Source organism: Bufo bufo, chromosome 9, assembly GCF_905171765.1.
Source record: "Bufo bufo chromosome 9, aBufBuf1.1, whole genome shotgun sequence".
Classification (NCBI taxonomy): Eukaryota; Metazoa; Chordata; class Amphibia; order Anura; family Bufonidae; genus Bufo; species Bufo bufo.
Window position 1 is genome coordinate 5,130,667 of NC_053397.1, and position 27,569 is coordinate 5,158,235.

The 27,569-nt window shown below is 50.5% G+C and overlaps 1 protein-coding gene across 2 annotated transcripts; it reads right to left on the bottom strand.

The window, feature by feature from the left end:
• Positions 1-5,944: 5,944 nt before the first annotated feature.
• Positions 5,945-27,533, bottom strand: LOC120978637 (cytochrome b561 domain-containing protein 2). 2 transcript variants are annotated; one of them, XM_040406890.1, is made up of 4 exons: positions 27,398-27,533; positions 23,128-23,258; positions 6,940-6,977; positions 5,945-6,668 (listed from the first exon to the last, which is right to left on the bottom strand). In XM_040406890.1, the coding sequence occupies exons 2-4, from the start codon at positions 23,252-23,254 to the stop codon at positions 6,165-6,167; spliced, it is 669 nt and encodes a 222-aa protein (XP_040262824.1). In that variant the 5' UTR covers positions 23,255-23,258; positions 27,398-27,533; the 3' UTR covers positions 5,945-6,164. The 2 variants fall into 2 exon arrangements, with proteins under 2 accessions (XP_040262824.1, XP_040262825.1); XM_040406891.1 differs by having other exon boundaries at positions 27,386-27,515.
• Positions 27,534-27,569: the final 36 nt, after the last annotated feature.

A 27,569-nucleotide genomic window follows, 5' to 3' on the forward strand; every position in this document is an offset into this window, starting at 1 on the left:
TCGGGATCATGGCAAACGGTGGAAACGCGCAATGTAGGGCTGCAGACCAGTCCTGGAGAAACGCATCCACCGCCTCTGCTTCCGGATCCGGGCGCCAGCTGACGAACCTGGGCAGGTGAGTATTGAGCCGGGACGCAAAGAGGTCTATGGAGCAAGGACCCCAGATGTCCGAGATTGTGGAGAACATCTCCGGATTTAGCCTCCAGTCGCTGCCGTCCGTGAAGCATCGGGAACTCCGATCCGCTCGGTAGTTGTGAAGACCCGGAAGGTACTCCGCTTGAATCATGATGTCCCTGGAAAGACAGTAGGACCAGAACTCCTTCGCCAGTCGGGCCAAGGTAGCCGATTGGGTGCCGCCTAGGTGATTGACATATCGGACCGCCGACACATTGTCCATGCGTAGACGGATGCATGCGTGAGCTATGCCCTTGGTGAAACTCCTGATGGCAAACGAGCCCGCCAGAAGTTCCAGAGCGTTGATGTGAAGATGGGTCTCGGTCTCCGACCATCGACCCCCAGTGGAAATACCCTCGCAGTGGGCACCCCAGCCTTGGAGACTCGCGTCCGACTCCACCGTGAATTCTGGTTGGAATCCGAAGATTGCTCTGCCGTTCCAGGCTTCCAAGTTGCTTATCCACCAGCGAAGTTCCTCCCGAGCTTCCTGATCCAGAACCACCGCGTCTGCAAACGAGGCCCCGGCATGGAGGTGGGCGATCTTCAGGTGCTGTAGAGCCCGATAATGGAGAGGAGCGGGGAAGACTGCCTGGATAGAGGAGGCTAATAGCCCAATGATGCGAGCCAGGTGGCGTAGGGATAGGGAGGAAGCTGAGAGGGCATGCCTCAATTCCTTGCGTATCGTCCGCAACTTCTCTGACGGAAGACTGAGAGATTCCGCAACAGAGTCCACCGTGAAGCCCAGGAACTCCATCCGTAGAGCCGGCGTGAGGCAGGATTTCTCGGGGTTGAGTAGAAATCCAAGACCCGTCAGAAGGTCCGAGGTCCACTGGAGATGCTGTAGCAGGGACGACTGACATTGATGCATAATGAGGATGTCGTCTAGATAGATGACTAGACGCACCCCTCGACTCCGTAGCCAGGCCATGACCGGGCGCAGCAGCTTGGTAAAGCACCAAGGCGCCGAAGAGAGGCCGAACAGAAGGCAAGTGAAGCGCCACACTTTGCCCCTCCACAGGAAGCGCAGGAGGTCCCTGGACGAAGAGGCTATTGGGACCGTCAGATAGGCATCTTTGAGGTCCAGCTTCACCATCCAGTCCAGAATCAGCAAGTCCCGAAGGAGGTGAATCTCCTCCATCTTGAAGTGGCGATAGCGCACCACAGCGTTCAGGGCACGGAGATTTATCACCGGACGCATTTGCCCACCCTTTTATTGCACTAGAAAAATGTGGCTGAGAACACCCCCCGGGGTAGGAGGGACCCTTTCTATCGCATCTTTGTGAAAAAGGGAAAACCGTTCTAAATCCACTAGTTCCCTGTCTGGTAACGCCAGGGGTGGGGGTGAAAGGACGAGATTTGGCGAACCCGTAAGTTCTATGTGGAACCCCTGCACTGTGCTCAGCACCCATGGGTCTGATGTGATGCTGGACCAAACGAGGGAACATAGACGGAGTCTGCCCCCGACACAAGGAACCAAAGAAGTCCCCACTGGGGAAAGACTTACCGAAAGATTTTCTGAAGCTCGGATTCCCTGTAACGGACCTGGAACGCCATTGGCCGCCTCTTTGGCCGGGAAGAACGGAGGAGGATTCCTTTGGTCCTGGAAGGGTGGTCTCTGGTTGAAGGAGCCTCTGCCCGAGCTGCGGGCTTGGAAACTGGAGCGGCCGGACAGACGGCCCCTACTACTGCCGGCCCTAGTGGAGACCCGTCCCTGAAAGACCCTTCACATGGAGGACTGGGCCTTGTCTAGGGCGGTAAATGCTCCCACATATCTGCTGAGGTCCTTGATAAAGGAATCCCCGAAAAGCAGACCCTGAGCATCCTTCCCTGCCTCAGTGAGTGCCAGGTTGGCCAATTTCGGGTCAATCTTGAACAGTATGGCTTTACGCCGTTCAATGGCCAGGGAGGAGTTGGTGCTGCCCGCGATACAAATGGCTCTCTGTATCCAGCCAGTAAGCTCCTCCGGATCTATCGGAGAGCCGTCCGCTCTGGCCGATTCGGCCATCTCAAAGATTTTGGCAAGGGGGCCAAAGATGTCAAGGAGCTTATCCTGACAACTCTTAATTGCGGAATCTAACCCCTTACGGGGATTCCAACCGGTTTTAGCCAAAAACTGTGTCATTTTTGGATCCACAGATGGCGTTTCACAGACCTTGTTGGGGATCAATGGTCTGGGGCATTCCGCACGGAGCTTGCTGCGCGCCTCTTTGCTCAGAGGACGGCGCACCCAATGCTCAAGGTAATCGCTCACATGAGCTACCGGCAGCCACTCCGCCGACCTAGGGTGGTGGAGGGCATCAGGATCAAATAATGGGTTGCCTGAGGGATCCACCAGGGAAGAAGCCGTGTTAGGGGCAGTAGCGGACGCGCCCACGGACCCAGAGGTGGAAGGCCTAGGGCCTGAGGTACCTGGAAACTCAGATTCCATCTCCATCTCCCCTTCAGATTGGACGCTTGCCTCCGCATAAGCCTCCATATCAGATTCAATATCTGAATCTATATCATTAGTTTGCGCTCTAGCACATTTCCACGTTCGCGCCCTTTCTGCCTGGCGCGGAAAGGCTCTTTTGCGCGATCTAAGCGCGCTATCATGGGTGGCTTGGATCACACCAGTCAAAGTCTCCTGGGCAGGAGGTTCAATGGTAGGCTGCGGGCTGGTAAGTACAGGCAACTGAGTAGAGGGGCCAGGGGCATGGGCAGACAAGGCCTGTGAGATGGTTTGTGAGATCATAGAAGACATGGATCCCATTGCCTCAATAATAGCACTAGACACTGAGCGTTGTAGCTCCAGGGCCTGTGCACTAATAGCTGGTAAGCTGGGGTCCCCAGTGGATGGGGGGGGATTGGACCCAGAGGGAGAGCGGTCAGAAGACATGGTTAGGTGGTATAAAATAAATACTATAAGAGCAGAGAAACCTAATGGGGATGCCTAATATAGTAGGGGTCACTATGAAAGCAGGTAGCTACCTAACGAGGGGTTAATCACCCTAAGCGCCGCAGTGTAGGAGCCGATCCGGAGCCGAGCGACCGACGTGCAGGGCAGTATCCTCCGAAATCCCGCGAGAGGACGGGCGGGAGCTCCCCAAGATGGCCGCCGAGATCTCGGAGCCGCGGGAAGCAAAGCGGAACCTGCCGTCGACACCTATACCGCCGGGAACCAGCGGGGAGGAATCGGAGCGGCGAATGAAGGTAGGAAGGAAGGAGGGGAGACGCAGAGCGCACCCCAAGCGAAAACGGAACGAACAAATTGAATGAAAACGGAACTAACAAATTGAATAAAAACGCAGGGGATGAAGCGAGGATGGGAGGGGGAAGGGGGGGGGGACCCCCTAATGATAAACGCGATAGGCGTAGGGGAAATAAAGTTGTAAAGTAAGAAAATACCCACAAATGAGGGGAAAAGAAACCCTGTCAAAGGGCAGAAGCTATGTATAATAGACAAGCCTTAATAAACAGGGTAATGACGTAATGGCTTATAACATGTAATAACACTCCATGAAATACAGAAATAACTTAGCTTTGGTGGAGCAGCAAAGAAAGAGGAAGAAAAGAAGAGGACACTGCTTATTATAGGATCTGTCAGGGAAGGGGCCTTTATTGTTATGTTTATGTAAATTTCTCCTTTGCTGCTATTGGTGGAAGTAAAGAAGGAGAAAGCAATAGGAGCCTCCGTGTCTGGCTGTAAAACTCAGGATCAGTACAGGATAAGTAATGTATGTACACAGTGACTGCACCAGCAGAATAGTGAGTGCAGCTCTGGAGTATAATACAGGATGTAACTCAGGATCAGTACAGGATAAGTAATGTATGTACACAGTGACTCCACCAGCAGAATAGTGAGTGCAGCTCTGGAGTATAATACAGGATGTAACTCAGGATCAGTACCGGATAAGTAATGTATGTACACAGTGACTGCACCAGCAGAATAGTGAGTGCAGCTTTGGAGTATGATACAGGATGTAACTCAGGATCAGTACAGGATAAGTAATGTTTGTACACAGTGACTGCACCAGCAGAATAGTGAGTGCAGCTCTGGAGTATAATACAGGATGTAACTCAGGAGCAGTACAGGATAAGTAATGTATGTACACAGTGACTGCACCAGCAGAATAGTGAGTGCAGCTCTGGAGTATAATACAGGATGTAACTCAGGATCAGTACAGGATAAGTAATGTATGTACACAGTGACTGCACCAGCAGAATAGTGAGTGCAGCTCTGGAGTATAATACAGGATGTAACTCAGGGTCAGTACAGGATAAGTAATGTATGTACACGGTGACTGCACCAGCAGAATAGTGAGTGCAGCTCTGGAGTATAATACAGGATGTAACTCAGGATCAGTACCGGATAAGTAATGTATGTACACAGTGACTGCACCAGCAGAATAGTGAGTGCAGCTCTGGAGTATGATACAGGATAAGTAATGTATGTACACAGTGACTGCACCAGCAGAATAGTGAGTGCAGCTCTGGAGTATAATACAGGATGTAACTCAGGATCAGTACAGGATAAGTAATATATGTACACAGTGACTGCACCAGCAGAATAGTGAGTGCAGCTCTGGAGTATAATACAGGATGTAACTCAGGATCAGTACAGGATAAGTAATGTATGTACACAGTGACTGCACCAGTAGAATAGTGAGTGCAGCTCTGGAGTATAATACAGGATGTAACTGAGGATCAGTACAGGATAAGTAATGTATGTACACAGTGACTGCACCAGCAGAATAGTGAGTGCAGCTCTGGAGTATAATACAGGATGTAACTCAGGGTCAGTACAGGATAAGTAATGTATGTACACGGTGACTGCACCAGCAGAATAGTGAGTGCAGCTCTGGAGTATAATGCAGGATTTATTCAGTAAGCCTTCGTTCTCTTCTCCTTTCAGAGATCCAGCAATGTGGTTCTTGATAAGGCCTTATTCGCACCAGGTGCTGGTCTCTCCCTTATCTTTGGTGTAGTCTCCACTCCTGGACTCAATCACTGTGTGAATAAGGCCCAGCTTTCAGCGTGATGCATTTTGGCTTCTTGCTGATTCCTCAAGAACTGGTTTGTGCTGCTGGGGAGGAGGCGGTGGCTGCACAGACGGCGACATTTGCCCTGGAGGAAATAAAAGGTAAAAGAAGCAGCGACTCCTGATCCTGCTGTGCCTGGGTCCGATAGACTGAGGAACGCTCCACCAGTCCAGGTTTGTGTGTATTAGGCTAGGTCTACACGATTACGTTTTGTCGCGCGACCATTTTTATAAGGATAGTCTATGGTGTCGCAATGCGACAGTAGCAAAAAATCTATTCGAGATGAATTTTTCTGCAACTGTCACGGCTCATTGCGACACCATAGACTATCCTTATAAAATAGTAGTTGTGCCCTATCTGTCGTGTAGACCTAGCCTTACTGTGCAGACACGGAGGTCTTATACTCCACTCACATCCAGAGCTGCACATACAAATTTGTTGACTTCCTGTTAGGCCTGACATTGCTGGATCGGTGTACGGTCTACAGTGGTGCATTGTGGGACATGTTAACCAGATGCTGCTGCTTTACCCACAATGCAGTGCTGTATTTGGACACAGGCCGCCATTTCCCTAGGTCAGTGACTTTACAGTGGAGCGGTGCATTGTGGGACACGTAATAAGAAAACGGTATGTCCCACAATGCACTGCTACTGGTAGATCTCTCAGCACAGCGCCTGCAGAATCGGGTGCAGCTTTGGCTGTGACTGGAGTATAGGACGGTTCCAGAAGGTTGAATTAAATTGAACTTCAGATAAAGATAAAAATCCTCCCTTTTATTTTACTGTAACAAGTATGAAAATAATGTCCGCAGCCCGGTGCGTCCCCGGGGAGGGGCTTTTGCAGCGCCAACAGTCCTCAGGGTGACTGGGGAGGCATTTTAGGTCCTTAAGGATTCTAGTCCTTGGAGTCCAGGATTAAAAAGCATGGCATCTACAGTGCAAGCGTCCACGAGAAGCCGCGGTGTCCTCCGCCTCAGGACTGGCTCCTCTTTCGATAGAGATAAGCGTTGCTGACCTGATTCATCACCACCAGACCAGTGAGAAGCGGGCACAGGGCACACAGGTACCACGAGCTGCCAGTGACATTGGCGCTGAACCACAGGGAACACATACCAAGGAAGAGGCTGGTGCACCCCAGCAAGTACCCCAGCAGGCCGGAGGTGGCGTGGTACAGCTTGCGGGTGGACAGAGTCCAGCGCTGCACCAGTTTGGGGTACAGCAGTGTTATCCCGGCGCCGTTCTGGATCAGGGCCCACAGCACGGTGAGTAACCCCAGCAGGCCGTGCCAGGTGGAAAAGTGAGGCTTCTCATGGAGGACCTTGTTGTAGTAGATAATGGCCAGGCCCAGGACGGCGCAGAGGCCAGAGAGGCTCTGGAGAATCCAGTGAGCCCGAACCCGCACCTTACGGGAAAAGGAACGCAGCAAGGAGGAGTCAGGTGAGAAGACCAAGATGGCTTCCGTCATGAAGAAGGAGAACTGCAAAGACAAAAGCAGGAGACACGGCTGAAATCCACGGCGATCCTGACCGCTCAACTGCGGATTCACATAGCGTGGAAATTCAAGGTTCTCTGCTCTGTTAATGAACAGGAAAATAACGGAAGAGCCGGATCTGTCCCATGATGGACACCAGCGGCGCCGGCCGGACCCCACCCACTATAATGGGGTCTGCTGGATTTCTGTCATGTGGTCATCACTTTACTGGACATTGCAGAGCAGAGTAAAATGCGTAAGATCAGCGAGGACTCACCGCCAGACTCATGAGGAACGGGTGCCAGGAGAAGAGAGCTGCAAAGGAAGGCAAAGGGTTAACAGCGAATCTGTAGACACAGCACCCATGAGAAGAAGTCACCCGACCAACCACAAGAAGGATCAACACCCAGAGGTGAGGGACGGGAGAATACAGTCTATTGCCCCTTGTTATCAGCCATTTCAGGGGGGAGGATGACTGTAGGACAGGAGAATACAGTCTATTGCCCCCTGTTATCAGCCATTTCAGGGGGGAGGATGACTGTAGAACAGGAGAATACAGTCTATTGCCCCCTGTTATCAGCCATTTCAGGGGGGAGGATGACTGTAGGACAGGAGAATACAGTCTATTGCCCCCTGTTATCAGCCATTTCAGGGGAGAGGATGACTGTAGGACAGGAGAATACAATCTATTGCCCCCTGTTATCAGCCATTTCAGGGGAGAGGATGACTGTAGGACAGGAGAATACAGTCTATTGCTCCCTGTTATCAGCCATTTCAGGGGAGAGGATGACTGTAGGACAGGAGAATACAGTCTATTGCCCCCTGTTATCAGCCATTTCAGAGGAGAGGATGACTGTAGGACAGGAGAATACAGTCTATTGCCCCCTGTTATCAGCCATTTCAGGGGAGAGGATGACTGTAGGACAGGAGAATACAGTCTATTGCTCTCTGTTATCAGCCATTTCAGGGGAGAGGATGACTGTAGGACAGGAGAATACAGTCTATTGCCCCCTGTTATCAGCCATTTCAGGGGAGAGGATGACTGTAGGACAGGAGAATACAGTCTATTGCCCCCTGTTATCAGCCATTTCAGGGGAGAGGATGACTGTAGGACAGGAGAATACAGTCTATTGCTCCCTGTTATCAGCCATTTCAGGGGAGAGGATGACTGTAGGACAGGAGAATACAGTCTATTGCCCCCTGTTATCAGCCATTTCAGGGGAGAGGATGACTGTAGGACAGGAGAATACAGTCTATTGCCCCCTGTTATCAGCCATTTCAGGGGAGAGGATGACTGTAGGACGGGAGAATACAGTCTATTGCCTCCTGTTATCAGCCATTTCAGGGGAGAGGATGACTGTAGGACAGGAGAATACAATCTATTGCCCCCTGTTATCAGCCATTTCAGGGGAGAGGATGACTGTAGGACAGGAGAATACAGTCTATTGCCCCCTGTTATCAGCCATTTCAGGGGAGAGGATGACTGTAGGACGGGAGAATACAGTCTATTGCCCCCTGTTATCAGCCATTTCAGGGGAGAGGATGACTGTAGGACAGGAGAATACAGTCTATTGCTCCCTGTTATCAGACATTTCAGGGGAGAGGATGACTGTAGGACAGGAGAATACAGACTATTGCCCCCTGTTATCAGCCATTTCAGAGGAGAGGATGACTGTAGGACAGGAGAATACAGACTATTGCCCCCTGTTATCAGCCATTACAGGGGGGAGGATGACTGTAGGACAGGAGAATACAGTCTATTGCCCCCTGTTATCAGCCATTTCAGGGGAGAGGATGACTGTAGGACATGAGAATACAGTCTATTGCTTCCTGTTATTAGCCATTTCAGAGGAGAGGATGACTGTAGGACAGGAGAATACAATCTATTGCCCCCTGTTATCAGCCATTTCAGGGGAGAGGATGACTGTAGGACAGGAGAATACAGTCTATTGCTCCCTGTTATCAGCCATTTCAGAGGAGAGGATGACTGTAGGACAGGAGAATACAGTCTATTGCCGCCTGTTATCAGACATTTCAGGGAAGAGGATGACTGTAGGACAGGAGAATACAGTCTATTGCTCCCTGTTATCAGCCATTTCAGGGGAGAGGATGACTGTAGGACAGGAGAATACAATCTATTGCCCCCTGTTATCAGCCATTTCAGGGGAGAGGATGACTGTAGGACAGGAGAATACAATCTATTGCCCCCTGTTATCAGCCATTTCAGGGGAGAGGACGACTGTAGGACAGGAGAATACAGTCTATTGCCCCCTGTTATCAGCCATTACAGGGGGGAGGATGACTGTAGGACAGGAGAATACAGTCTATTGCCCCCTGTTATCAGCCATTTCAGGGGAGAGGATGACTGTAGGACAGGAGAATACAGTCTATTGCTCCCTGTTATCAGCCATTTCAGGGGAGAGGATGACTGTAGGACAGGAGAATACAGTCTATTGCCCCCTGTTATCAGCCATTTCAGGGGAGAGGATGACTGTAGGACAGGAGAATACAGTCTATTGCCCCCTGTTATCAGCCATTTCAGGGGAGAGGATGACTGTAGGACAGGAGAATACAATCTATTGCCCCCTGTTATCAGCCATTTCAGGGGAGAGGATGACTGTAGGACAGGAGAATACAGACTATTGCCCCCTGTTATCAGCCATTACAGGGGGGAGGATGACTGTAGGACAGGAGAATACAGTCTATTGCCCCCTGTTATCAGCCATTTCAGGGGAGAGGATGACTGTAGGACAGGAGAATACAGTCTATTGCTCCCTGTTATCAGCCATTTCAGGGGAGAGGATGACTGTAGGACAGGAGAATACAGTCTATTGCCCCCTGTTATCAGCCATTTCAGGGGAGAGGATGACTGTAGGACAGGAGAATACAGTCTATTGCCCCCTGTTATCAGCCATTTCAGGGGAGAGGATGACTGTAGGACGGGAGAATACAGTCTATTGCCTCCTGTTATCAGCCATTTCAGGGGAGAGGATGACTGTAGGACAGGAGAATACAATCTATTGCCCCCTGTTATCAGCCATTTCAGGGGAGAGGATGACTGTAGGACAGGAGAATACAGTCTATTGCCCCCTGTTATCAGCCATTTCAGGGGAGAGGATGACTGTAGGACGGGAGAATACAGTCTATTGCCCCCTGTTATCAGCCATTTCAGGGGAGAGGATGACTGTAGGACAGGAGAATACAGTCTATTGCTCCCTGTTATCAGCCATTTCAGGGGAGAGGATGACTGTAGGACAGGAGAATACAGTCTATTGCCCCCTGTTATCAGCCATTTCAGTGGAGAGGATGACTGTAGGACAGGAGAATACAGTCTATTGCTCCCTGTTATCAGCCATTTCAGGGGAGAGGATGACTGTAGGAGAGGAGAATACAGTCTATTGCCCCCTGTTATCAGCCATTTCAGGGGAGAGGATGACTGTAGGACAGGAGAATACAGTCTATTGCCCCCTGTTATCAGCCATTTCAGGGGAGAGGATGACTGTAGGACAGGAGAATACAGTCTATTGCCCCCTGTTATCAGCCATTTCAGAGGAGAGGATGACTGTAGGACAGGAGAATACAGTCTATTGCTCCCTGTTATCAGCCATTTCAGGGGAGAGGATGACTGTAGGACAGGAGAATACAGTCTATTGCCCCCTGTTATCAGCCATTTCAGAGGAGAGGATGACTGTAGGACAGGAGAATACAGACTATTGCCCCCTGTTATCAGCCATTACAGGGGGGAGGATGACTGTAGGACAGGAGAATACAGTCTATTGCCCCCTGTTATCAGCCATTTCAGGGGAGAGGATGACTGTAGGACATGAGAATACAGTCTATTGCTTCCTGTTATTAGCCATTTCAGAGGAGAGGATGACTGTAGGACAGGAGAATACAGTCTATTGCTCCCTGTTATCAGCCATTTCAGAGGAGAGGATGACTGTAGGACATGAGAATACAGTCTATTGCTTCCTGTTATTAGCCATTTCAGAGGAGAGGATGACTGTAGGACAGGAGAATACAATCTATTGCCCCCTGTTATCAGCCATTTCAGGGGAGAGGATGACTGTAGGACAGGAGAATACAGTCTATTGCTCCCTGTTATCAGCCATTTCAGAGGAGAGGATGACTGTAGGACAGGAGAATACAGTCTATTGCCGCCTGTTATCAGACATTTCAGGGAAGAGGATGACTGTAGGACAGGAGAATACAGTCTATTGCTCCCTGTTATCAGCCATTTCAGGGGAGAGGATGACTGTAGGACAGGAGAATACAATCTATTGCCCCCTGTTATCAGCCATTTCAGGGGAGAGGATGACTGTAGGACAGGAGAATACAATCTATTGCCCCCTGTTATCAGCCATTTCAGGGGAGAGGACGACTGTAGGACAGGAGAATACAGACTATTGCCCCCTGTTATCAGCCATTACAGGGGGGAGGATGACTGTAGGACAGGAGAATACAGTCTATTGCCCCCTGTTATCAGCCATTTCAGGGGAGAGGATGACTGTAGGACAGGAGAATACAGTCTATTGCTCCCTGTTATCACCCATTTCAGAGGAGAGGATGACTGTAGGACATGAGAATACAGTCTATTGCTTCCTGTTATCAGCCATTTCAGAGGAGAGGATGACTGTAGGACAGGAGAATACAGTCTATTGCTCCCTGTTATCAGCCATTTCAGGGGAGAGGATGACTGTAGGACAGGAGAATGCAGTGTATTGCCCCCTGTTATCAGCCATTTCAGGGGAGAGGATGACTGTAGGACAGGAGAATACAGTCTATTGCCCCCTGTTATCAGCCATTTCAGGGGAGAGGATGACTGTAGGACAGGAGAATACAGTCTATTGCCTCCTGTTATCAGCCATTTCAGGGGAGAGGATGACTGTAGGACAGGAGAATACAGTCTATTGCCCCCTGTTATCAGCCATTTCAGGGGAGAGGATGACTGTAGGACAGTAGAATACAGTCTATTGCTCCCTGTTATCAGCCATTTCAGGGGAGAGGATGACTGTAGGACAGGAGAATACAATCTATTGCCCCCTGTTATCAGACATTTCAGAGGAGAGGATGACTGTAGGACAGGAGAATACAGTCTATTGCCTCCTGTTATCAGACATTTCAGGGGAGAGGATGACTGTAGGACAGGAGAATACAGTCTATTGCTCCCTGTTATCAGCCATTTCAGGGGAGAGGATGACTGTAGGACAGGAGAATACAGTCTATTGCCCCCTGTTATCAGCCATTTCAGGGGAGAGGATGACGGTAGGACAGGAGAATACAGTCTATTGCCCCCTGTTATCAGCCATTTCAGGGGAGAGGATGACTGTAGGACAGGAGAATACAATCTATTGCCCCCTGTTATCAGCCATTTCAGGGGAGAGGATGACTGTAGGACAGGAGAATACAGTCTATTGCCTCCTGTTATCAGACATTTCAGGGGAGAGGGTGACTGTAGGACAGGAGAATACAGTCTATTGCCCCCTGTTATCAGCCATTTCAGAGGAGAGGATGACTGTAGGACAGGAGAATACAGTCTATTGCTTCCTGTTATCAGCCATTTCAGGGGAGAGGATGACTGTAGGACAGGAGAATACAGTCTATTGCTCCCTGTTATCAGCCATTTCAGGGGAGAGGATGACTGTAGGACATGAGAATACAGTCTATTGCCCCCTGTTATCAGCCATTTCAGGGGAGAGGATGACTGTAGGACAGGAGAATACAGTCTATTGCTCCCTGTTATCAGCCATTTCAGAGGAGAGGATGACTGTAGGACAGGAGAATACAGTCTATTGCCCCCTGTTATCAGCCATTTCAGGGGAGAGGATGACTGTAGGACATGAGAATACAGTCTATTGCCCCCTGTTATCAGCCATTTCAGGGGAGAGGATGACTGTAGGACAGGAGAATACAGTCTATTGCCCCCTGTTATCAGCCATTTCAGAGGAGAGGATGACTGTAGGACAGGAGAATACAGTCTATTGCTCCCTGTTATCAGACATTTCAGGGGAGAGGATGACTGTAGGACAGGAGAATACAGTCTATTGCTCCCTGTTATCAGCCATTTCAGGGGAGAGGATGACTGTAGGACAGGAGAATACAGTCTATTGCCCCCTGTTATCAGCCATTTCAGGGGAGAGGATGACTGTAGGACAGGAGAATACAGTCTATTGCTCCCTGTTATCAGCCATTTCAGGGGAGAGGATGACTGTAGGACAGGAGAATACAGTCTATTGCCCCCTGTTATCAGCCATTTCAGGGGAGAGGATGACTGTAGGACAGGAGAATACAGTCTATTGCCCCCTGTTATCAGCCATTTCAGGGGAGAGGATGACTGTAGGACAGGAGAATACAGTCTATTGCCCCCTGTTATCAGCCATTTCAGGGGAGAGGATGACTGTAGGACAGGAGAATACAGTCTATTGCTCCCTGTTATCAGCCATTTCAGGGGAGAGGATGACTGTAGGACAGGAGAATACAGTCTATTGCTCCCTGTTATCAGCCATTTCAGGGGAGAGGATGACTGTAGGACAGGAGAATACAGTCTATTGCCCCCTGTTATCAGCCATTTCAGGGGAGAGGATGACTGTAGGACAGGAGAATACAGTCTATTGCCCCCTGTTATCAGCCATTTCAGGGGAGAGGATGACTGTAGGACAGGAGAATACAGTCTATTGCCCCCTGTTATCAGCCATTTCAGGGGAGAGGATGACTGTAGGACAGGAGAATACAGTCTATTGCTCCCTGTTATCAGCCATTTCAGGGGAGAGGATGACTGTAGGACAGGAGAATACAGTCTATTGCCCCCTGTTATCAGCCATTTCAGGGGAGAGGATGACTGTAGGACAGGAGAATACAGTCTATTGCCCCCTGTTATCAGCCATTTCAGGGGAGAGGATGACTGTAGGACGGGAGAATACAGTCTATTGCCTCCTGTTATCAGCCATTTCAGGGGAGAGGATGACTGTAGGACAGGAGAATACAATCTATTGCCCCCTGTTATCAGCCATTTCAGGGGAGAGGATGACTGTAGGACAGGAGCATACAGTCTATTGCCCCCTGTTATCAGCCATTTCAGGGGAGAGGATGACTGTAGGACGGGAGAATACAGTCTATTGCCCCCTGTTATCAGCCATTTCAGGGGAGAGGATGACTGTAGGACAGGAGAATACAGTCTATTGCTCCCTGTTATCAGCCATTTCAGGGGAGAGGATGACTGTAGGACAGGAGAATACAGTCTATTGCCCCCTGTTATCAGCCATTTCAGTGGAGAGGATGACTATAGGACAGGAGAATACAGTCTATTGCCCCCTGTTATCAGCCATTTCAGGGGAGAGGATGACTGTAGGACAGGAGAATACAGTCTATTGCCCCCTGTTATCAGCCATTTCAGGGGAGAGGATGACTGTAGGAGAGGAGAATACAGTCTATTGCCCCCTGTTATCAGCCATTTCAGGGGAGAGGATGACTGTAGGACAGGAGAATACAGTCTATTGCCCCCTGTTATCAGCCATTTCAGGGGAGAGGATGACTGTAGGACAGGAGAATACAGTCTATTGCCCCCTGTTATCAGCCATTTCAGAGGAGAGGATGACTGTAGGACAGGAGAATACAGTCTATTGCTCCCTGTTATCAGCCATTTCAGGGGAGAGGATGACTGTAGGACAGGAGAATACAGTCTATTGCCCCCTGTTATCAGCCATTTCAGAGGAGAGGATGACTGTAGGACAGGAGAATACAGACTATTGCCCCCTGTTATCAGCCATTACAGGGGGGAGGATGACTGTAGGACAGGAGAATACAGTCTATTGCCCCCTGTTATCAGCCATTTCAGGGGAGAGGATGACTGTAGGACATGAGAATACAGTCTATTGCTTCCTGTTATTAGCCATTTCAGAGGAGGGGATGACTGTAGGACAGGAGAATACAGTCTATTGCTCCCTGTTATCAGCCATTTCAGAGGAGAGGATGACTGTAGGACATGAGAATACAGTCTATTGCTTCCTGTTATTAGCCATTTCAGAGGAGAGGATGACTGTAGGACAGGAGAATACAATCTATTGCCCCCTGTTATCAGCCATTTCAGGGGAGAGGATGACTGTAGGACAGGAGAATACAGTCTATTGCTCCCTGTTATCAGCCATTTCAGAGGAGAGGATGACTGTAGGACAGGAGAATACAGTCTATTGCCGCCTGTTATCAGACATTTCAGGGAAGAGGATGACTGTAGGACAGGAGAATACAGTCTATTGCTCCCTGTTATCAGCCATTTCAGGGGAGAGGATGACTGTAGGACAGGAGAATACAATCTATTGCCCCCTGTTATCAGCCATTTCAGGGGAGAGGATGACTGTAGGACAGGAGAATACAATCTATTGCCCCCTGTTATCAGCCATTTCAGGGGAGAGGACGACTGTAGGACAGGAGAATACAGACTATTGCCCCCTGTTATCAGCCATTACAGGGGGGAGGATGACTGTAGGACAGGAGAATACAGTCTATTGCCCCCTGTTATCAGCCATTTCAGGGGAGAGGATGACTGTAGGACAGGAGAATACAGTCTATTGCTCCCTGTTATCAGCCATTTCAGGGGAGAGGATGACTGTAGGACAGGAGAATACAGTCTATTGCCCCCTGTTATCAGCCATTTCAGGGGAGAGGATGACTGTAGGACAGGAGAATACAGTCTATTGCCCCCTGTTATCAGCCATTTCAGGGGAGAGGATGACTGTAGGACGGGAGAATACAGTCTATTGCCTCCTGTTATCAGCCATTTCAGGGGAGAGGATGACTGTAGGACAGGAGAATACAATCTATTGCCCCCTGTTATCAGCCATTTCAGGGGAGAGGATGACTGTAGGACAGGAGAATACAGTCTATTGCCCCCTGTTATCAGCCATTTCAGGGGAGAGGATGACTGTAGGACGGGAGAATACAGTCTATTGCCCCCTGTTATCAGCCATTTCAGGGGAGAGGATGACTGTAGGACAGGAGAATACAGTCTATTGCCCCCTGTTATCAGCCATTTCAGTGGAGAGGATGACTATAGGACAGGAGAATACAGTCTATTGCCCCCTGTTATCAGCCATTTCAGGGGAGAGGATGACTGTAGGACAGGAGAATACAGTCTATTGCCCCCTGTTATCAGCCATTTCAGGGGAGAGGATGACTGTAGGACAGGAGAATACAGTCTATTGCCCCCTGTTATCAGCCATTTCAGGGGAGAGGATGACTGTAGGAGAGGAGAATACAGTCTATTGCCCCCTGTTATCAGCCATTTCAGGGGAGAGGATGACTGTAGGACAGGAGAATACAGTCTATTGCCCCCTGTTATCAGCCATTTCAGGGGAGAGGATGACTGTAGGACAGGAGAATACAGTCTATTGCCCCCTGTTATCAGCCATTTCAGAGGAGAGGATGACTGTAGGACAGGAGAATACAGTCTATTGCTCCCTGTTATCAGCCATTTCAGGGGAGAGGATGACTGTAGGACAGGAGAATACAGTCTATTGCCCCCTGTTATCAGCCATTTCAGAGGAGAGGATGACTGTAGGACAGGAGAATACAGACTATTGCCCCCTGTTATCAGCCATTACAGGGGAGAGGATGACTGTAGGACAGGAGAATACAGTCTATTGCCCCCTGTTATCAGCCATTTCAGGGGAGAGGATGACTGTAGGACATGAGAATACAGTCTATTGCTTCCTGTTATTAGCCATTTCAGAGGAGAGGATGACTGTAGGACAGGAGAATACAGTCTATTGCTCCCTGTTATCAGCCATTTCAGAGGAGAGGATGACTGTAGGACATGAGAATACAGTCTATTGCTTCCTGTTATTAGCCATTTCAGAGGAGAGGATGACTGTAGGACAGGAGAATACAATCTATTGCCCCCTGTTATCAGCCATTTCAGGGGAGAGGATGACTGTAGGACAGGAGAATACAGTCTATTGCTCCCTGTTATCAGCCATTTCAGAGGAGAGGATGACTGTAGGACAGGAGAATACAGTCTATTGCCGCCTGTTATCAGACATTTCAGGGAAGAGGATGACTGTAGGACAGGAGAATACAGTCTATTGCTCCCTGTTATCAGCCATTTCAGGGGAGAGGATGACTGTAGGACAGGAGAATACAATCTATTGCCCCCTGTTATCAGCCATTTCAGGGGAGAGGATGACTGTAGGACAGGAGAATACAATCTATTGCCCCCTGTTATCAGCCATTTCAGGGGAGAGGACGACTGTAGGACAGGAGAATACAGACTATTGCCCCCTGTTATCAGCCATTACAGGGGGGAGGATGACTGTAGGACAGGAGAATACAGTCTATTGCCCCCTGTTATCAGCCATTTCAGGGGAGAGGATGACTGTAGGACAGGAGAATACAGTCTATTGCTCCCTGTTATCAGCCATTTCAGGGGAGAGGATGACTGTAGGACAGGAGAATACAGTCTATTGCCCCCTGTTATCAGCCATTTCAGGGGAGAGGATGACTGTAGGACAGGAGAATACAGTCTATTGCCCCCTGTTATCAGCCATTTCAGGGGAGAGGATGACTGTAGGACGGGAGAATACAGTCTATTGCCTCCTGTTATCAGCCATTTCAGGGGAGAGGATGACTGTAGGACAGGAGAATACAATCTATTGCCCCCTGTTATCAGCCATTTCAGGGGAGAGGATGACTGTAGGACAGGAGAATACAGTCTATTGCCCCCTGTTATCAGCCATTTCAGGGGAGAGGATGACTGTAGGACGGGAGAATACAGTCTATTGCCCCCTGTTATCAGCCATTTCAGGGGAGAGGATGACTGTAGGACAGGAGAATACAGTCTATTGCTCCCTGTTATCAGCCATTTCAGGGGAGAGGATGACTGTAGGACAGGAGAATACAGTCTATTGCCCCCTGTTATCAGCCATTTCAGTGGAGAGGATGACTGTAGGACAGGAGAATACAGTCTATTGCTCCCTGTTATCAGCCATTTCAGGGGAGAGGATGACTGTAGGAGAGGAGAATACAGTCTATTGCCCCCTGTTATCAGCCATTTCAGGGGAGAGGATGACTGTAGGACAGGAGAATACAGTCTATTGCCCCCTGTTATCAGCCATTTCAGGGGAGAGGATGACTGTAGGACAGGAGAATACAGTCTATTGCCCCCTGTTATCAGCCATTTCAGAGGAGAGGATGACTGTAGGACAGGAGAATACAGTCTATTGCTCCCTGTTATCAGCCATTTCAGGGGAGAGGATGACTGTAGGACAGGAGAATACAGTCTATTGCCCCCTGTTATCAGCCATTTCAGAGGAGAGGATGACTGTAGGACAGGAGAATACAGACTATTGCCCCCTGTTATCAGCCATTACAGGGGGGAGGATGACTGTAGGACAGGAGAATACAGTCTATTGCCCCCTGTTATCAGCCATTTCAGGGGAGAGGATGACTGTAGGACATGAGAATACAGTCTATTGCTTCCTGTTATTAGCCATTTCAGAGGAGAGGATGACTGTAGGACAGGAGAATACAGTCTATTGCTCCCTGTTATCAGCCATTTCAGAGGAGAGGATGACTGTAGGACATGAGAATACAGTCTATTGCTCCCTGTTATCAGCCATTTCAGAGGAGAGGATGACTGTAGGACAGGAGAATACAATCTATTGCCCCCTGTTATCAGCCATTTCAGGGGAGAGGATGACTGTAGGACAGGAGAATACAGTCTATTGCTCCCTGTTATCAGCCATTTCAGAGGAGAGGATGACTGTAGGACAGGAGAATACAGTCTATTGCCGCCTGTTATCAGACATTTCAGGGGAGAGGATGACTGTAGGACAGGAGAATACAGTCTATTGCTCCCTGTTATCAGCCATTTCAGGGGAGAGGATGACTGTAGGACAGGAGAATACAATCTATTGCCCCCTGTTATCAGCCATTTCAGGGGAGAGGATGACTGTAGGACAGGAGAATACAATCTATTGCCCCCTGTTATCAGCCATTTCAGGGGAGAGGACGACTGTAGGACAGGAGAATACAGACTATTGCCCCCTGTTATCAGCCATTACAGGGGGGAGGATGACTGTAGGACAGGAGAATACAGTCTATTGCCCCCTGTTATCAGCCATTTCAGGGGAGAGGATGACTGTAGGACAGGAGAATACAGTCTATTGCTCCCTGTTATCACCCATTTCAGAGGAGAGGATGACTGTAGGACATGAGAATACAGTCTATTGCTTCCTGTTATCAGCCATTTCAGAGGAGAGGATGACTGTAGGACAGGAGAATACAGTATATTGCTCCCTGTTATCAGCCATTTCAGGGGAGAGGATGACTGTAGGACAGGAGAATGCAGTGTATTGCCCCCTGTTATCAGCCATTTCAGGGGAGAGGATGACTGTAGGACAGGAGAATACAGTCTATTGCCCCCTGTTATCAGCCATTTCAGGGGAGAGGATGACTGTAGGACAGGAGAATACAGTCTATTGCCTCCTGTTATCAGCCATTTCAGGGGAGAGGATGACTGTAGGACAGGAGAATACAGTCTATTGCCCCCTGTTATCAGCCATTTCAGGGGAGAGGATGACTGTAGGACAGTAGAATACAGTCTATTGCTCCCTGTTATCAGCCATTTCAGGGGAGAGGATGACTGTAGGACAGGAGAATACAATCTATTGCCCCCTGTTATCAGACATTTCAGAGGAGAGGATGACTGTAGGACAGGAGAATACAGTCTATTGCCTCCTGTTATCAGACATTTCAGGGGAGAGGATGACTGTAGGACAGGAGAATACAGTCTATTGCTCCCTGTTATCAGCCATTTCAGGGGAGAGGATGACTGTAGGACAGGAGAATACAGTCTATTGCCCCCTGTTATCAGCCATTTCAGGGGAGAGGATGACGGTAGGACAGGAGAATACAGTCTATTGCCCCCTGTTATCAGCCATTTCAGGGGAGAGGATGACTGTAGGACAGGAGAATACAATCTATTGCCCCCTGTTATCAGCCATTTCAGGGGAGAGGATGACTGTAGGACAGGAGAATACAGTCTATTGCCCCCTGTTATCAGACATTTCAGGGGAGAGGATGACTGTAGGACAGGAGAATACAGTCTATTGCCCCCTGTTATCAGCCATTTCAGAGGAGAGGATGACTGTAGGACAGGAGAATACAGTCTATTGCCTCCTGTTATCAGCCATTTCAGGGGAGAGGATGACTGTAGGACAGGAGAATACAGTCTATTGCTCCCTGTTATCAGCCATTTCAGGGGAGAGGATGACTGTAGGACATGAGAATACAGTCTATTGCCCCCTGTTATCAGCCATTTCAGGGGAGAGGATGACTGTAGGACAGGAGAATACAGTCTATTGCTCCCTGTTATCAGCCATTTCAGAGGAGAGGATGACTGTAGGACAGGAGAATACAGTCTATTGCCCCCTGTTATCAGCCATTTCAGGGGAGAGGATGACTGTAGGACATGAGAATACAGTCTATTGCCCCCTGTTATCAGCCATTTCAGGGGAGAGGATGACTGTAGGACAGGAGAATACAGTCTATTGCCCCCTGTTATCAGCCATTTCAGAGGAGAGGATGACTGTAGGACAGGAGAATACAGTCTATTGCTCCCTGTTATCAGCCATTTCAGGGGAGAGGATGACTGTAGGACAGGAGAATACAGTCTATTGCCCCCTGTTATCAGCCATTTCAGGGGAGAGGATGACTGTAGGACAGTAGAATACAGTCTATTGCTCCCTGTTATCAGCCATTTCAGGGGAGAGGATGACTGTAGGACAGGAGAATACAATCTATTGCCCCCTGTTATCAGACATTTCAGAGGAGAGGATGACTGTAGGACAGGAGAATACAGTCTATTGCCTCCTGTTATCAGACATTTCAGGGGAGAGGATGACTGTAGGACAGGAGAATACAGTCTATTGCTCCCTGTTATCAGCCATTTCAGGGGAGAGGATGACTGTAGGACAGGAGAATACAGTCTATTGCCCCCTGTTATCAGCCATTTCAGGGGAGAGGATGACGGTAGGACAGGAGAATACAGTCTATTGCCCCCTGTTATCAGCCATTTCAGGGGAGAGGATGACTGTAGGACAGGAGAATACAATCTATTGCCCCCTGTTATCAGCCATTTCAGGGGAGAGGATGACTGTAGGACAGGAGAATACAGTCTATTGCCTCCTGTTATCAGACATTTCAGGGGAGAGGATGACTGTAGGACAGGAGAATACAGTCTATTGCCCCCTGTTATCAGCCATTTCAGAGGAGAGGATGACTGTAGGACAGGAGAATACAGTCTATTGCTTCCTGTTATCAGCCATTTCAGGGGAGAGGATGACTGTAGGACAGGAGAATACAGTCTATTGCTCCCTGTTATCAGCCATTTCAGGGGAGAGGATGACTGTAGGACATGAGAATACAGTCTATTGCCCCCTGTTATCAGCCATTTCAGGGGAGAGGATGACTGTAGGACAGGAGAATACAGTCTATTGCTCCCTGTTATCAGCCATTTCAGGGGAGAGGATGACGGTAATGTTCTTCAATGGAATAAGCGCAGGACATAGAGACCCGCACCCCTTCTAACAATCACTATTGTAGGTCATGTATCTCCTGTCTCTCAGCAGCTTCTCTTAGGCCCCTTGCAGACGAGCGTGTCCGGATGCGTCCCGTTGCATTGCGGCAAACCCGCGCGAGTAGGAATGCAATTGCAGTCAGTTTTAACTGCGATTGCGTTCCGTTGTTCAGTTTTTATCGCGCGGGTGCAATGTGTTTTGCACGCGCGTGATAAAAAACTGACTGTGGTACCCAGACCCGAACTTCTTCACAAAAGAAGACAGAAGAGATGCCGGCTGCGCAAACAAGTGGATTAAGGTGAGTTAAATAATATATTTTTTTTTAACCCCTCCAGCCCTATTGTACTATGCATTCTGTATTCAGAATGCTATTATTTTCCCTTATAACCATGTTATAAGGGAAAATAATAATGATCGGGTCCCCATCCCGATCGTCTCCTAGCAACCGTGCGTGAAAATCGAACCGCATCCGCACTTGCTTGCGATTTTCACGCAGCCCCATTCATTTCTATGGGGCCTACGTTGTGTGAAAAACGCACAAAGAGGAGCATGCTGCGATTTTGAGGCAAAGCACAAGTGATGCGTGAAAATCACCGCTCATGTGCACAGCCCCGTAGAAATGAATGGGTCCGGATTCAGTGCGGGTGCAATGCGTTCACCTCACGCATCGCATCCGCACGGAATACTCGCCTGTGTGAAAGGGGCCTTATAACCCTCCATTTAAGGGGTTGTTCGGGTTAAGAGCTGACCCAGGACTCTCCCCGTTTTCACCCCTCCGGACCCTCATTTCATGTTCTGACGCTCACTCCCCATCACCCTGTTCTGGATCGTGCAGGACGAGGGCTTTTATATATCATTACACTGCCAGGTGGAGGCTTCCGTCTCGCGGTGTTTGCCGTAACGTCACCCGCACTGTTGGGGGGGGGGGGCTTTAGCGCTGCCCTAGCCGTTTTACAGAATGGGGCAGCATTAAAGGCCGCCTATTAATGCCGGTGACATCACAGGGGTCACTGCTGGGCAGAAGCCTCCACGCAGCTTTCCCCATGGAGAGCCCAATACGTCACCTTTGACCTGCGTGATTCAGCAGAGGGCAAAGGAGAGCATCGGAGCATGAAATGTTCTGATGCTCATATCAGGGGGCTGCCTGGGTGAAAATGGGGGTATGTCCAGATTCAGCTCTAAGTCTGAAACTTAAAATCAACCGCAAACCCCTGTGCTTTACACTGCAGCTCTGCTTGTTTGGGATGGCTGTTGTGTTATGAGCAGAAGCTCAACAGGAAGGATGGGACATTATAAACTATCAGGAGATTTCTGGGGGGGGGGGGGTATGGAGAGATGATTTAAAGATCATCTGTCGGCAGATCTGTCCCCATGACACCGGCTGACCGGTCACATGTGCGCTCGGCAGCTGAAGGCGTCTGTGTTGGTCCCGTGTTTATATGTGCCCGCATTGCTGAGAAAAGTGATGGTTTAATATATGCAGATGAGCCTCTAGGAGCAATGGGGGCGTTACCATTGCACCTAGAGCCTGTGCTCCCTCTGAAACCACTGCGTCCTCTGCACCTTGATTGACAGGACCAGACGTGATGACGTTTTCACTGCCGGGTCCTGTCAATCCTAGTGCAGAGGGGGCGGCGGTTGCAGAGCCTCTAGGTGTAATGGTAACGCCCCCGTTGCTCCTAGAGGCTCATTTGCATACATTAAACCATCACTTTTCTCAGCAATGCGGGCACATATGAACACGGGACCAACACAGACGCCTTCAGCTGCCGAGCGCACATGTGACCGGTTAGCCGGTGTCAGAGGGACAGATCTGCCGACAGACGCCCGATCATGGCTGTGGGGGCTTCTGACGAGTCACAGGTGTCATACTGCCCTGCGGATCCTCCCCTCACATGTTCCAGGCTGGGCCATACAGCCGATGTAAATGGTGAAGGCGAAGGCGGTGAGGTGAGCGGCGGCCCCAGACACGAGGCGCAGGGCGCGGTGCAGCCGGGAGTCCACGTCTGGGCTCGGAGCCATGTCCCTGCAGAACACAAAGGGAGACCGTCAGGAAACAGCGAAACACGTATCCCCCCCCCCCCCCCCCCCCCCGGGAAATGAGCACCAAGGTCTTACACTGGACTCTTATACTGGGGAGGGGGGAGTCCTTACACTGGACTCTTATACTGGGGAGGGTCCTTACACTGGACTCTTATACTGGGGGGGGGGGGGGGGGGGGTCCTTACACTGGACTCTTATACTGGGGGGGGTCCTTACACTGGACTCTTATACTGGGGGGGGGGGGTGGTCCTTACACTGGACTCTTATACTGGGGAGGGGGGAGTCCTTACACTGGACTCTTATACTGGGGAGGGGGGAGTCCTTACACTGGACTCTTATACTGGGGAGGGGGGAGTCCTTACACTGGACTCTTATACTGGGGAGGGGGGAGTCCTTACACTGGACTCTTATACTGGGGAGGGGGGAGTCCTTACACTGGACTCTTATACTGGGGAGTCCTTACACTGGACTCTTATACTGGGGAGGGGGGAGTCCTTACACTGGACTCTTATACTGGGGAGGGGGGAGTCCTTACACTGGACTCTTATACTGGGGAGGGGGGAGTCCTTACACTGGACTCTTATACTGGGGAGGGGGGAGTCCTTACACTGGACTCTTATACTGGGGAGGGGGGAGTCCTTACACTGGACTCTTATACTGGGGAGGGGGGAGTCCTTACACTGGACTCTTATACTGGGGAGGGGGGAGTCCTTACACTGGACTCTTATACTGGGGAGGGGGGAGTCCTTACACTGGACTCTTATACTGGGGAGGGGGGAGTCCTTACACTGGACTCTTATACTGGGGAGGGGGGAGTCCTTACACTGGACTCTTATACTGGGGAGGGGGGAGTCCTTACACTGGACTCTTATACTGGGGAGGGGGGAGTCCTTACACTGGACTCTTATACTGGGGAGGGGGGAGTCCTTACACTGGACTCTTATACTGGGGAGGGGGGAGTCCTTACACTGGACTCTTATACTGGGGAGGGGGGAGTCCTTACACTGGACTCTTATACTGGGGAGGGGGGAGTCCTTACACTGGACTCTTATACTGGGGAGGGGGGAGTCCTTACACTGGACTCTTATACTGGGGAGGGGGGAGTCCTTACACTGGACTCTTATACTGGGGAGGGGGGAGTCCTTACACTGGACTCTTATACTGGGGAGGGGGGAGTCCTTACACTGGACTCTTATACTGGGGAGGGGGGAGTCCTTACACTGGACTCTTATACTGGGGAGGGGGGAGTCCTTACACTGGACTCTTATACTGGGGAGGGGGGAGTCCTTACACTGGACTCTTATACTGGGGAGGGGGGAGTCCTTACACTGGACTCTTATACTGGGGAGGGGGGAGTCCTTACACTGGACTCTTATACTGGGGAGGGGGGAGTCCTTACACTGGACTCTTATACTGGGGAGGGGGGAGTCCTTACACTGGACTCTTATACTGGGGAGGGGGGAGTCCTTACACTGGACTCTTATACTGGGGAGGGGGGAGTCCTTACACTGGACTCTTATACTGGGGAGGGGGGAGTCCTTACACTGGACTCTTATACTGGGGAGGGGGGAGTCCTTACACTGGACTCTTATACTGGGGAGGGGGGAGTCCTTACACTGGACTCTTATACTGGGGAGGGGGGAGTCCTTACACTGGACTCTTATACTGGGGAGGGGGGAGTCCTTACACTGGACTCTTATACTGGGGAGGGGGGAGTCCTTACACTGGACTCTTATACTGGGGAGGGGGGAGTCCTTACACTGGACTCTTATACTGGGGAGGGGGGAGTCCTTACACTGGACTCTTATACTGGGGAGGGGGGAGTCCTTACACTGGACTCTTATACTGGGGAGGGGGGAGTCCTTACACTGGACTCTTATACTGGGGAGGGGGGAGTCCTTACACTGGACTCTTATACTGGGGAGGGGGGAGTCCTTACACTGGACTCTTATACTGGGGAGGGGGGAGTCCTTACACTGGACTCTTATACTGGGGAGGGGGGAGTCCTTACACTGGACTCTTATACTGGGGAGGGGGGAGTCCTTACACTGGACTCTTATACTGGGGAGGGGGGAGTCCTTACACTGGACTCTTATACTGGGGAGGGGGGAGTCCTTACACTGGACTCTTATACTGGGGAGGGGGGAGTCCTTACACTGGACTCTTATACTGGGGAGGGGGGAGTCCTTACACTGGACTCTTATACTGGGGAGGGGGGAGTCCTTACACTGGACTCTTATACTGGGGAGGGGGGAGTCCTTACACTGGACTCTTATACTGGGGAGGGGGGAGTCCTTACACTGGACTCTTATACTGGGGAGGGGGGAGTCCTTACACTGGACTCTTATACTGGGGAGGGGGGAGTCCTTACACTGGACTCTTATACTGGGGAGGGGGGAGTCCTTACACTGGACTCTTATACTGGGGAGGGGGGAGTCCTTACACTGGACTCTTATACTGGGGAGGGGGGAGTCCTTACACTGGACTCTTATACTGGGGAGGGGGGAGTCCTTACACTGGACTCTTATACTGGGGAGGGGGGAGTCCTTACACTGGACTCTTATACTGGGGAGGGGGGAGTCCTTACACTGGACTCTTATACTGGGGAGGGGGGAGTCCTTACACTGGACTCTTATACTGGGGAGGGGGGAGTCCTTACACTGGACTCTTATACTGGGGAGGGGGGAGTCCTTACACTGGACTCTTATACTGGGGGGGGGTCCTTACACTGGACTCTTATACTGGGGGGGTCCTTACACTGGACTCTTATACTGGGGGGGTCCTTACACTGGACTCTTATACTGGGGGGGTCCTTACACTGGACTCTTATACTGGGGGGGTCCTTACACTGGGCTCTTATACTGGGGGGGTCCTTACACTGGACTCTTATACTGGGGGGGTCCTTACACTGGACTCTTATACTGGGGGGGTCCTTACACTGGACTCTTATACTGGGGGGGGTCCTTACACTGGACTCTTATACTGGGGGGGTCCTTACACTGGACTCTTATACTGGGGGGGTCCTTACACTGGACTCTTATACTGGGGGGGTCCTTACACTGGACTCTTATACTGGGGGGGTCCTTACACTGGACTCTTATACTGGGGGGGTCCTTACACTGGACTCTTATACTGGGGGGGTCCTTACACTGGACTCTTATACTGGGGGGGTCCTTACACTGGACTCTTATACTGGGGGGGTCCTTACACTGGACTCTTATACTGGGGGGGTCCTTACACTGGACTCTTATACTGGGGGGGTCCTTACACTGGACTCTTATACTGGGGGGGTCCTTACACTGGACTCTTATACTGGGGGGGTCCTTACACTGGACTCTTATACTGGGGGGGTCCTTACACTGGACTCTTATACTGGGGGGGTCCTTACACTGGACTCTTATACTGGGGGGGTCCTTACACTGGACTCTTATACTGGGGGGGTCCTTACACTGGACTCTTATACTGGGGGGGGTCCTTACACTGGACTCTTATACTGGGGGGGGCCTTACACTGGACTCTTATACTGGGGGGGTCCTTACACTGGACTCTTATACTGGGGGGGTCCTTACACTGGACTCTTATACTGGGGGGGGTCCTTACACTGGACTCTTATACTGGGGGGGTCCTTACACTGGACTCTTATACTGGGGGGGTCCTTACACTGGACTCTTATACTGGGGGGGTCCTTACACTGGACTCTTATACTGGGGGGGTCCTTACACTGGACTCTTATACTGGGGGGGTCCTTACACTGGACTCTTATACTGGGGGGGTCCTTACACTGGACTCTTATACTGGGGGGGTCCTTACACTGGACTCTTATACTGGGGGGGTCCTTACACTGGACTCTTATACTGGGGGGGTCCTTACACTGGACTCTTATACTGGGGGGGGGGGGGTCCTTACACTGGACTCTTATACTGGGGGGGTCCTTACACTGGACTCTTATACTGGGGGGGGGTCCTTACACTGGAGGCTTTTCCTTTGGGGTCCGCTCCCCCTCAGGCCCCTACTGCACTATTTCCCCGCAGTCAGTAACTGGGGTCAGCCTTCAGGTTGTCATGCTTTCTAGTGAGGCGGCACCCTGCCGGGAGTTGTAGTTCTGCGCACCCTGTAGCTTACACTATCCGTTACGTCCCCCGGTGTCACCGGTCTCTCTCTCCTCCCAGAAGCGGTGCGAGGCCCTGGACGTCTCTCAGCTTCCTGTCTCTGCAGCTCTCATCGATGCCTCTGTCACTGGCCGGGGGACACGAAATGTTCAGCTCCCCCTACATGAGGTTTCATTTGGTATCGT

Bases quoted from the DNA above. Each gene is read 5' to 3' on its own strand.
- LOC120978637 (XM_040406890.1), bottom strand. From the start codon at position 23,254: ATGGCTCCGAGCCCAGACGTGGACTCCCGGCTGCACCGCGCCCTGCGC. The intron at 6,978-23,127 runs GTGAGGGGAGGA...CTTCCTTTGCAG, and splicing joins TATGGCCCAGCCTGGAACAT to CTCTCTTCTCCTGGCACCCG. The intron at 6,669-6,939 runs GTGAGTCCTCGC...TTGTCTTTGCAG, and splicing joins CGTTCCTCATGAGTCTGGCG to TTCTCCTTCTTCATGACGGA.